A 13246-nucleotide genomic window follows, 5' to 3' on the forward strand; every position below is an offset into this window, starting at 1 on the left:
TATATATATATATATATATATATATAATTGAGACCATATAACATTAATATTAATATAATATAAATATATAATAATTTCTTTATTATTTTTTTTTTTCATAAAGAAGATATAAACCATGTGGCCAAGAATGAGCCAACGTGTGTATATATATATAATATGTTGTTTATAATCTCTCAATTTAAATCTTATTCGACGTTTGTAGTTGTTGGATATTCAGGTGATATACCAATACGATTGAATCTATATTAAAAAAGTCAATCCCTCCTTTACGACATCAAAAAGATCAGGTCACACTTCTAACAACTTGTTCGATATGATCGAGCTAGCTACGGGTGCTATGAACGCTCAACTGTGTTAGCTGTGAATACCCTTTAATGTACTATTAGAAAAATGGAAATTTGTTTAATAAAATGTGATTATAAAGTTTTGTTGACTTTATTTATTTTAATATTTTAATAAACACCACATTTTATTATATAAAAGTATTTGTCAAAAATTGAGCTAATTTCTCTTTAATTATAAGATTAAGTAAAAGATATGATAATATATAGTATAAAGATTCTCAACTAAGCATATGAACAAACAATATTTGGACAACCAATATGGTTTTTAATTAATGGCTTTTTGTGTGGACCAAAGTGATTTATCTTTGGGCAATCATTATGCTCTTAATTATATTCGAATCACAAGTTACCAACACCATAATTTCTAGGTAATAAAACCAAATAAACAAATAAATTAGGGTTTGATGAGAAATTGAGCTTTAAAACGGATTTATTAGGGAGAGGTTTCCACGTAAGAAATGCTTCACTCCCCCCTCCAATCGACGTGGGATCTCAAAAATCTACCATGTTGGGGTCCTGCATCATTGCTAGCACACCATTTGGTGTCTAGCTCTGACACTATTTGTAAAAGTCTAACCCCATCGTTGGCAGATATTGTCCGCTTTGGCCCGTTACATATCACCATTAGTCTCATGGTTTTAAAACGCATCTACTAGAGATAACTTTTCACACACTTATAAGGAATGTTTTGTTCCCCTCTCCAACTAATGTCGGATCTCACTATCCAACCTTGGGGGCCAGCGTTCTTGCTGGCATGTGTTTGTCTTTGATATCATTTGTAAAAGTCCAAGTCTATTGCTAGTAGATATTGTCCGTTTTGGCCCGTTGCATATCGTCTTCACCCTCATGATTTTAAAACGCGTATACTAGGGAGATGTTTCTACACAATTATAAGAAATAGTTCGTTCCACTCTCCAACAAATGTGGGATCTCATAATCCACCTCCCTTGGGGGGCCTAGCGTCCTTACTGTCATAGTGTCCAATATCTAGCTTTGATATCATTTGTAAAAACACAAGCCCACCACTAGTGTATATTTTTAGTTTTAGCTTGTTACATATCGCCTTCAGCCTCACGGTTTTAAAATGTGTCTACTAGGGAGAGGTTTCCACACATTTATAACGAATGTTTCGTTCATTTCTCCCGTCAATATGGGATCTCACAGTTATTCTCTTTCTATTAATATTTAAAAAAAAAAAACCAAATGGAGAAGCTTTCGAAATCATTATCGAACAGGTCATACAGTTTCGTTCGAAATTAGGGTTTGTACTATCCTATGATATTATTGCTTGAAAAGTGGGGCATGAACATGAAGAACACTTCATTCTTGGAAGAACTCTCCTTATAGAAACCATTTCATGAATTGTTCTTGCATCTTCATTAATGATGTAATTGAGCATTTTGGTGGTTGAAGTATGTGAAATGTTTCCTTTGTCTATTTCCTCCATTTTTCATGGCATTCAAACAAGAATGTCAAGTATTTAGGGTCAAATTACTTACAATATGATATCTACGAACACTTGGCCCTACTCATGGATACCTTATTTGTACACATACCATGTGCCATTGCCTATCTTTTTTTGTAACGTTGATAACATACCACAACATATAATATTGTCGTTTACAGTCGGTTTTTATAGTTCGTCTGATCTGTATTTTGTAATTTAGTGATGTTCTTCATTTCCTCGTGTCAATGATAAAGAATACCTACGACTTTAAAATAAAAGGAAAAGAAAATAAGCTTATAAAATAGAAGGATTATTACTAAACGAAATGTTTCTATGATAACTTTTGTTTTTTGTTCAACGATTGAGATCGGATATCAATTAGAACTATTGATATTTGTGATAGTAATTTGTGCGTTATTCACTAAGCTATGCTCAAATTGATGTTACCTTAATGACCATGAACGAAAATTTATCCATTAGAACTCGAGTTTTATTCAAAATTTACATGCCCATGTTTAATTTGTATCGTAAACAAACTAAAATTTATACCAAACTTACTATTGAAATTAGCAAGTTTAAATTGAAGGAAAAGGAGAAGTTGTAACACTTAACTTGGAATATTATTTTTCACAAATCTATCCCGAACATTTTAAGAATAATTTTTTTTTTTAACTAAAGTAAGACCATTCTATTAGGAATGTAACAACTCAAACTCACCGTTAATAGAGTTTTAGCCCATTATGTATTGTCGTTAAGCTCACGGTTTTCAAACACGTCTATTAGGGGTAGGTTTCCACACCCTTATCAAGAATACTTCGTTTTCCTCTCCAACTGATGTGGAATCTCCCAATCCACCCCTTGAGAGCTCAACGTTCTCGTTGGCATACCGTCCAGTGTCTGCTCTACCCAAGCTCACCACTCATAGATATTGTCAGTTTTAGCCCATTACGTATTGTCGTCAACCTCACCCTTATCAGAAATGTTCTATTTCCCTCTTCAACCGATGTGAGATCTCACAAGAAAAAAATAATATGATATTTCTTGTCAACCCGAACATAGTGTAGCTGATTTGACAGTATTACCCTCCAAAAGATCGATAGTCCGATTCCTACCTATCGAGCTCGAAAGAAAAAGATTAAAATAATATCCCAACTCTCATGTTGTCTCTATAATATCAAATACTTTTTCCATTTGTCTTATCTACCATCTCAACTACATGTGGCAAAGTTCCCAAACATGAGGAGCCATCAAATGACATACATCTCAAGGCAAACCTCCATGGGCCCACCATCCCACCTCAATTCTCCCCCACACCCTTAAAATATTAATAATAAATAATAATAATAATTAAAGTGAATTTTATAGGGAAAAAAAGGAGAGAAAAATAAATTTGTTTAAATTAGCCAATAGAAAATTGCCAACAATTGTCTTTTTCCTTTAATTTTTTTAATTGTGACCCACTAACCCTTTTTATTGCTCAACTTTTGCACATGAAAAATGGATAGGTGTCTTACTCATTTGAATAAGACAACAAAATAAACTATTATTAACTAATAAAATTATTACTTCAATTAATAATATATTTTATTTTAAATGGTAACGACCCAAGCTCACCGTTAGTATATATTGTCCGCTTTGATTCGTTACATATCGTTGTTAGCCTTATGATTTTTCACACCCTTGTAAGAAATATTTTCTCTAATCCACTCCCTTGGGGGCTCGATATCCTCATTGACACACCGTCTGATGTCTGACTCTAATACCATTTGTAACGACCCAAACCCATAGTTAGCAAATATTGTCCGCTTTGGTCCGTTATGTATCGCTGTCAGCATCATGTTTTTTAACGTGTATGTTAGGAAGAAGTTTTTATGCCCTTATAAAGAATATTAAGTTCCACATAAATATTCCTTATGATTTAACTTAATATGATGTCGATTTTTTTTTGGATAATCTCTACCACATTCTTATTCGAAAATTTTATATTGTTTGTGCTTACTTTTAGACACGTAGAAGAAATTATAAATAATCGGGTTCACCTATAATTAAAACAACAAAAATAACGGGTATATATATATATATTTATTTATTTATTTATTTATTTATTTTTAAAAGAAACAAGGTTGGAGTTGAGAAATTAAATTTATAATGGATTGCATCTCAATTAGTTAATTATGTGGTCACTAAATGGTAAAAGGCTTTATTGACTTACAAAAAATATTATTTTTCATTAAAAAATATTTGTTAATAAAATAAAATTAATGTAGGTCCACATATTTATATGTAAAATATATTATCCAATAAAAATGCAACACATCAATAAAATAATAAATAAATAAATAAAACATCCCAATATTGGTTCAAGAGGTTTGACCATTTTTTTTTTTTTTTAAGAAAAAATTAAAACAACTCAAAGTCAAAGTCACTCTTAAGAAGCTGGAAATGTTGGGTTGTTACTTGGAAACAGAAGCTAGAAGTAGGTAACATGACTGTATCCTAGAGGGTGCAAGGAAATGTAGGGACCATTAGGTGCCGAATCTGGATTTTGAATCCTAATCCAAAATGGACATTGACCTTGTAAATGCTTCACTGAATATAAAATAAAACGGACATTGACTTTGTAAAGGTCATTTATGTAATACTAGTCTGTATCCTATCCTTAGTACCGATCTCATTTTGATATGCTCTCAGTTCATTCATGTATCCTTCATTTACTCGGGTGTCATATGCCCACCTATTTTTATCTTGGTTCGTCTTCAAATCAGATTTTACTAAGAGAAATATTGCTATGATACCATTTTGTAACGTCCCATATCAAATACATGTCAAGAGTGAGCTTATAGTTGTTAGGACACGTTCGTAGTAAAATCACATCTTATCGTTGAGGCACGATCCTAGTAGAATTTGATACATACAGGGAACAATCCTATATGTACGTGCATATAGTGTAGGACATCACCCTAATAGAATCATATAATATACATAAAACTAATGACCTTTCAATTGTTAGAGCTAGAATTACATCATATATATGTAAGGACTGACCTTACAACCATTAGGACACGAACCTATGTAAGGAGTGACCTTGCAGGGCACAAATAGAATCAATGTATTTCCTCTTCGGGAAAAATCTATGTTCAATACCTCAGTTCATCCAATTTATAATATTGCTAACCGTTATAAACGGATTAAGTCATTGAGTCAGAGTGATTGCATATAGGTCCATATCGTCAGTCTAGATAGGTTATTATTAAAAATTTGTTAACATCTCTCTAATAATCTCTATATAGTGCAACAATCTTAATAATAAGGGAAGCGACCTCAAGCTTACCGACTACTTATACTCATGTTGACCTTTGTTCTTGAATAGACAAGTTCACTTTTAAGAAATAATTCGTGACCCATCAACAATTCTCGCACACAATGTCTTAACCAAACGACACAAACAGACTTGAGACATTTTGTTCTTACATACAATTGATTTTCGCTAGAAATCACGCACTACAACTCGTCCAAGTTTTGCAAGATGAGCTATTTGGTTTGACCGGTTTGACCAGATGATCTATATGGTTTAGGTTGTATGCTTAGAATTATTCGTACATGACATTATCAATTTTTCTTGTGGAGTGATTTGAATCTGAAACAAGTTTTCTTATTTTAAGATATTTGATCATCTATGTAATCCAGATCTTACTTTCTCTTCAAGTGATGCCTTAGCATTTTGAAGTTCTCGAATATTAAACTTGATTCAGGGGTTTTAGCAATTGTGACCTCAGGGTTTGCATATCCATGAATGTTTACGAGAGTTCTTAGATCTAATTGACTAAAGTTAGCCTATAATAAATTACTCAAACAATCATAATTCAAAATTTTGATAGACATATAACTTTCAATATTCAAAACTATAGATTGAGTCACAAATATGATCTCTAATCCCCTTAGAACTAAGTCTATTTATTTATTTATCTTTTTTAATTTAATTATTATTGTGTGATACCCGAGTACAAGGTGTAGTTTCCTTTTCGATGGATCATCTAGTATCTTGAATAAAATCTCTTTGCTTGTGAGGGCAGGAGTGAAAACATCTGAGAGAGCGTGACGAAAGAATTGAGAAAACTTATTTATGCTGAAAGAAGACAATATCATACTGTAGAGTATATTAACGTATTTGTTAAATTTAAAAAAAAATAATAATAAATGTTTCTATAATAAGAATTCAAAGGTATTAATAAAATTTTTAAAAGCTTAAAAATGTTTTTTAAATATTTTTTTTTAGAGTTAAAAAGTATTCTTTAGATAAAAGGGAAAAGGGAAAAGTTTTGGGAATATTTTTATTAATTTAGTCGAAATTTTAATTAGTGTATATATATATATATATTCATACTAACTCCATTCACTATTTACCAAAAATATTATTTTGACCCATAAAGAAAATAAAAAATAAAAAATTATATTATATCTTGTGGGATAATAGTAGAAAGCTTTTTGAAGCTCTATTTTAAGCCCTCCGCACCCTTCTTCTCCATCCCATCCCAAAACAACCCATTTCTCTGCAATGGAAGATCCTCTGCACAGAGTCCAATCTTCTTCTTCTTCATCATCTTCTTCTTCTTCTTCTTCAGATATCAAAAATGGCGTCAAAGAAAAGATCTCAAAAAAGGTTAAACTCGGAAACGACGGCAAGCATCCTACCTACCGCGGCGTCCGAATGCGACAATGGGGAAAATGGGTATCGGAAATCAGAGAACCAAAAAAGAAATCCAGAATTTGGTTAGGCACATTCTCCACGCCGGAAATGGCCGCTAGAGCTCACGACGTCGCTGCCAGAACCATCAAAGGCCATTCCGCTTACCTCAACTTCCCTGAATTGGCTCACTGCCTCCCCCGTCCTGCTACCTCCTCGCCTAACGACATTCGAGCCGCTGCTGCTAAAGCCGCCTCGTTTACCATTGATGACCACCACCACATCGCCGCCGCTCAATCCGACCTCAATCACAATCGCTCCACTTCCTCCTCCTCCTCCTCCTCCTCCTCCTCCTCCTCCTCCGTCGCTGCGAAATCGCCCGGTGAAATCGACGATCCGTTCTTCGATCTTCCCGATCTGTTCCTTGATCCTAATCACCAAATCGGTACATTCTGTTACTCGCAATTTCTTCCGATTGAGAGTTTCGACTCTGTTCTCGCTCCGCCACCGTCGCCGCCGCCGTCTGAATATTTCGCCTACAGAGGTAGCCTACTCTAGTTCGCCGCCGCTGTCGCCTCGATTGCAGAAGGCTGCAGATTTTGATTTTGATTTTTTTAAACCCTAATACCAAATCAGGAAATTTTTCTCTCTCTCTCTTTTTTTTTTTTTTTAATTTCTAATTTCATCCTCGGGTTTATTATTATTATTTTTCTATGATTGTAATTTAAAAATGATTAAAAACACTTTTTAAATTACAATCATTTAAAATTTTTAATAATAAACCTGAGTATGAGATTAATAAATAATTTTTAAAAAATTGTCATTTTCTCTTGTACATGTTTGTTTTTTTTTTTTTTTTTTTTTTTTTTTTTTTTTTTTTTTTTTTTTTTTTTTTTTTTTTTTTTTTTTTTTTTTTTTTTTTTTTTTTTTTTTTTTTTTNTTTTTTTTTTTTTTTTTTTTTTTTTTTTTTTTTTTTTTTTATTCTCTTTCAGTGGCATTATGTGTAATTAAGTGTCTTACAGTTTCCACATTTGTAAATTTCCATGTATTCTACTCACAATTTTTTCTACATTTTGTCAATTATAGTATTTGTAATATATATATATTTTTTTATTAATTGAATTTGCTCGTCAAATATTTTAAAATAAATATGTTTTTTATTTTAAATTGTGAAGAAATTTTGAATTTACCTTTAAAAAATGCATTTTTTTTTTTTTTTATCTAAAGCAAGGTCTCAATTTTTTTAATTAATATTTGAGGGAAAAAAGTGGAATATTCTTTTTTCTTAAAATATATATATATATTTTTTTTTGCTTTTAAGCCATTTCAAAGCTTATGTTTGCTATTAATGAAGCATGAAGGTGTGGAATATCTTTGCTTTTCCATCTAATTTCAAACCACTAAGAGAGGTTCAATTTAACGTCGCAAAAACCATATGGGTAAATTACTTTGTAACGAAGTATTTCATAACCTGGATCATATGAGGCGAAGCTTAAATTTTTTCGACAGGAAACAAAATATTTCTTATAAAAGTGTGGAAACTTCTTCCTAATAGATATGTTTTAAAATCATGAGTCTGATAACGATATGTAACTGTTAGCGATGGATTTTGACTGTTACAAATGATATTAAAGTCAGACACTAGATGTATGATAGCGAGGATGATGGGCCCTCAAGAGAGGGAATTGTAAGATCCCACATGGATTGAAGAGAGAAGCAAAACATTTCTAATTATGAAGCTGAATATCGATTAACTATAGGTGTTTACGTCCTCTAAATCTACGATAATTTTATTTTGATATTCAAAATTTATAAATTTGGTAAGAAATTGATTAAGAGAGAGAAAATGTGGGAGAGAGAGGACTCAATATCTCTTTCACTATCCACCATAAATGTGTTTGGTTATATAACTCATTGAGCTGGCAAATTTGGACTTGTATTACAAGGACAAAGTTAGTAACCCATCATCTCTCTTCAAAATAATGCTCCCTTTATCCTTAATTAAAACCCTAATTTAGAGCGGTACAAAAATGAATCGATACTACATCTGAATGAGAATTCTGTGGATTGTATCGTGTAATTCTCGAAACCTTAATGATCCCAGAATTTAAAATGTGGCTCGTAAGTCAAAGATTTATTAGACACAAAATTAAAAATTTGTAAGACCCTATATTTTTATTCTTCAACTTGAGTATAGTTCAATTTATTAACGGGGAGAATTAAATAATAAAGAATTTGAACAACTAAACTTTTGAGCATTTATGTGATGTTAAGATATGCATTATTAGACAGCTTGAATGGGTTTGTCAAAGGAGAGGCAATTTGTGGCTAGCTTTAGTTGAGAGGTTGGGTGTTTTCAATGCATAGAATATAAAGGCATAGTGTGCAAGAAATAGGCATGTCATATGTGAAAACATATAAAGCACATGAGAGACTAGGAATCCAATGTACCAACAAATATTATTAATTTAAAAAAAAAAAAAAAGTGGTTAGTTGTATCGCTATGATGGACCATGGATATCTACTCTGATTGCAATTTTGAAGGTTAATGATTCGATCTTCTCGACTTGATGATTTTTGAACTAAAAAGAAGTGGTCGATGTGAGGTTATAGTTTCTAAGAGTGTTCATGTGACTTGATAACCCGACCAATCTGAACTACCCAACTCAACCCAAACCGAAAAAAGCTGAGTGGGGTTGGGTTAGTTTTTTTTTTTTTTTTTTTTCCTCTTTTTCTGTTTTGGTTGGGTTCAATTTTTTGAAAACTGGACAAAGTCGGTTCAGTTAAGAGTATTCATATGACTTGATAACCCGACCAATACAAACTATCCAACTCAACCCAAATCGAAAAAGGTTTAGTGGGTTTGGGTTAGTTTTTTTTTTCTTTTCTTTTCTTTTTTTGTTTTGTTTAGGTTGAATTTTTTGAAAATTGGACAAATTCCGTTCAATTACATACATTTTTTTGGTCGGACAATGTGACGAACCCAAAAATAAGGTTACAACTCAATCCAACTTTTAAAAAGATTAAGAATATTTATCGTTTGTAATGATTTTAATGATGTGTTTTAGCTTGTAAATGTTTGATGTTTGAACTAGTAGAGATTTTAGTTGTTAATGTAACCTGTATTATATACAAGTAGATTTTTTTTTTTAAATAATTAAAAAAATAGAACAACCCGAAAACTCAACCCGACCCTTAGGTTATGAGCTCTATTCAGATTTCTTGGGTCCAACTCAACCAATCCGAAATTTAAATGTGCTTACGTATAGGAAAAGTCGAGACACTATTGAGAGACTAGGGGTAGCGTTTTAAAAATGTGGATTAAAAAAAAAATACTTTCCCTATTAGCTTTTAAATGCTACAACAATTATCGCATACGAAAAATTAGGTCAATATGAACATCGACTACTAGAACCTAACATACGATTTAGGTCAAATTCTTTTTTGTAGCCTCATTGCTTTGAAACGTCTTTGTCACAAGCCATAGACACTCATATATCATCTAAAAAGAAAAGAGTAGCATAAACGAGTATATAAATATTCAGTAAACCGTCCATTTACAGAACTATAGTATTTAAATATACCAAAATTATGGGTTCTACGGAACTATAGTATATACCAAAATTGTGGGTTCTTGATACTTAGTCATCGTTGGGCCTTGATTATGACTTAATAGGTCTAGATGTACGTCGTTCTTGAACCCAAATGAATTTAACCCTAAAAAATTAGTCTAAAATTAAACCTAAAATATTTAACAATCAAGTGTTGACTCATAGTCATTTAGATCATAACAAAGAGAAATAAAGTCGGTATTAGACAATAAATGACCTTGTGCTAATTACACATATGTGATCGGGTAATTAGCCACTGAAGCTATTAGAAATGGATAATGTCGTAGATTGTTGGAACCCCACATTGACTAACTAACGAGAAAATGATTGATTCTGAGTAAGATTAGTATCTAATCATAAGCGTATAAGTGAGCTACTAACTTAGTATATTTTTTTACTCATATGTGTTACTCTTCTTACTCGGACCGTACTTGAGCTTGTATGACAAGTAACACATACGTATCGAAGCTGAAGAGCTATAAGGCTTAGAACTTTTAGATAGTATATTCAAAATACGTGAAAGATCACACCATAACATCTATTATATACGTACTGATATAATTTTAATATCAATCTTCTTGATAGATATTAAAAAAGTCGGGTTGTTACAATATATCTTAACTATTTGACTTACGCTCGACTTTTATTCTTTACGAGTCAAAGGTTTATTATGAGTCATCATACCAGATAAATTATTTTAGGGTAAAAAGTGGGTTTTAAGGAAACAGTAAAAAGATAAGACATTGAATGCAAAGAGATTAAAGGAAAGTAAATAAAGTTGAGAAATCCAAGTGTCAAAGACATAATTATATGTAGAATAGAATAATTTCTTTTCACACCCACGAGAGCCCCTTGGAACAAAGCATGAATATCTAACTACACCCACGTTTTCACTTCAATAAAAGTCTACAATAGACTTTGTTACGTATTATCGTCAGTTTCATGGTTTTAAAACGTGTTTATTAGGGAGGCCTCCCTTGGGAGTCCAACGTCCTCGCTGGCACATCGCCCAATATCTGGCTCTGATATAATTTGTAACAGCTCAGGTCTAAACCGCGAGGCTAACGACGATACGTAACAGGTTAAATCGAACAATGTCGAGCTTTGATAGAGAAACTTGAATGGAGAAGAGGAGAGAAAAGGGTAGAGAGAGCTGCGCGATTCGACACCGTGCATGCGTCGATATCCGTTGAAGATCGAGAAATTGGTATAATTAATTGTGGAATTTTTTTTTAATTGATATAAATAAAGAGAAAGGAAGTATGGTGGCATTTTTTAGGGCTTTAATGTGTTGATTAGTGGAGTGATATCAATTATGGTTAGCCATAGAATTGACAAAGCACCAAACTAAAATGTTTTTATATGTTTGGTTTTTTATCCTTAAACAATAATAGCAAAATCCCATTGCATGGGGAACAACATACACAAACTTTATCCACCCAGATTAAGCTTCTTTTTTATGGTGCTCTTTTACCCGCGTTTGAATATTTAACCGTTTATTATAAACAAATATCTAAATATTTTCCTTAAATTAATGCGTATAATATTTGCTCTTTTATTAAAGACAAATATATTATATTCATTTATTATTCTCTCTTTTTATTTAATAGAGAAATAACATTCACGTGAACCAGGCGGGCATGCCATAAATCATATGAATCACGTAAAGATTTGTTTTTAAAGACTGAAATAAAAGTAGAGCTGCCGTGTTCCCGCACATACAGCCCTCATCTCTTTTACGGGTTGTCACCACTCTTTTTGTTTGACAATTCTAGATAGTAAGAAATTATTAATAAATATAACGAGAGAAAAATCAGACGCTAATTTAGTGAAAACTTGATCAAAAAACCTGATGCCCTTTCTGATTCTGATTTAATTTAATTAGTAAATATTCGACGATTCTAATTTTAAGAGGTGTTCAAAAATTAGTAAATATTCGACGATTCTAATTTTAAGAGGTGTTCAAAAAATTCGATGACGTAAAAACTTGATCAAGCCCAACTCAATTGAGTTGATTGATAGGTTCTCCTAAAACTAGATTGGATTAAACTGAACTAATAGAAATACATTATTATTTTTTAAAAAATATATATTTTTACTTATGATATAATTATATATATACATATTTATTCAATTTTTATTTAGTTTCATAATTATTTTTTGATTATTTATTCTCGAACCATTCCTAAAAATAATTTTTAATCATGGGTAAGGTAATTTTTTTAAAATATATATTGACGTTGAATTATAAATCTTAATTAAAAAAATTTAAAATAAATAAATAAAAGTTTTACCACCTAACATTTCACTTTTATTAAAAAAAAAATTTTAAATAAACCACTCGAACAACGGGAATCAACCCAATACAACCCAAAAATTTATAGTTGGATTGTGTTCATTCTTTAATAACGATTGTTCGGGTTGAAAAATTTTATACCTGAATAATTAAGATCGGGATTAAACAAACCCAACCCGACCCGAGACCAATAATGACTTGTCCACTAATAAAGACAATATTTTTGGAAATTGACTAATCCCACTTCTCTTCAAAGAGCTTCACCAAAATAATCATTATTATTATTATTATTATTATTATCTTTATTATAATTATTCTTATGTAGATCTATCTAGAGTGTATGATTTACTAATTTCATATGAATTTCAAATTTTAGGTTTAGACATTATTTTATTTTACTTCGTTTAAATTTCGTTGGCTTTATTTTAGTCTCTAAATTGAATATAATATCAGCTAATCAATAACACGTGATTCTAAATAAATTAGTCACTACAAATAGTATATGTAACACCCGAGTAAAGAAATAGAACATGAATGAACTGTGACCACATCCAAAGTAGAGCGGTCCTGAAGATTGAATAGCTAAGAAAAGCTTAAAAGAATTCGAAGTTACTACTTATACCAACAAATTGTATATTCCTTTTCGGTGGCCCAAGCATAGGAACTTCAAATTTAAGTGTGTTTTGTTTGGAACAATTCTATATTAAGTGGCCTCTTGACAATTTTGGAAGAAGAAAAAACAAGTTTGAAGAAGTGAAGAAGGGGATGTCACTAACAAATATTGTCCTCTTTGAGTTTTTTTTCGGCCTTCCACTCAAAGTTTTAGAACATGTTTGTTTGGAAGAGGTTTCCACACGCTTATAA

At 31.6% G+C, this 13246-nt stretch overlaps 1 protein-coding gene across 1 annotated transcript; it reads left to right on the forward strand.

The window, feature by feature from the left end:
* Positions 1 to 6259: 6259 nt before the first annotated feature.
* On the forward strand, positions 6260 to 7160 carry LOC111465108 (ethylene-responsive transcription factor ERF039-like). The gene has a single exon (XM_023109405.1). The coding sequence runs from the start codon at positions 6347 to 6349 to the stop codon at positions 7031 to 7033; it is 687 nt and encodes a 228-aa protein (XP_022965173.1). The 5' UTR covers positions 6260 to 6346; the 3' UTR covers positions 7034 to 7160.
* Positions 7161 to 13246: the final 6086 nt, after the last annotated feature.

The sequence above is a fragment of the Cucurbita maxima genome, unplaced genomic scaffold (assembly GCF_002738345.1).
Source record: "Cucurbita maxima cultivar Rimu unplaced genomic scaffold, Cmax_1.0 Cma_Scf00028, whole genome shotgun sequence".
NCBI classification, from domain to species: domain Eukaryota; kingdom Viridiplantae; phylum Streptophyta; class Magnoliopsida; order Cucurbitales; family Cucurbitaceae; genus Cucurbita; species Cucurbita maxima.

What these genes read in the sequence shown, in the direction of transcription:
- LOC111465108 (XM_023109405.1), top strand. Translation starts at nt 6,347, where the DNA reads ATGGAAGATCCTCTGCACAGAGTCCAATCTTCTTCTTCTTCATCATCT.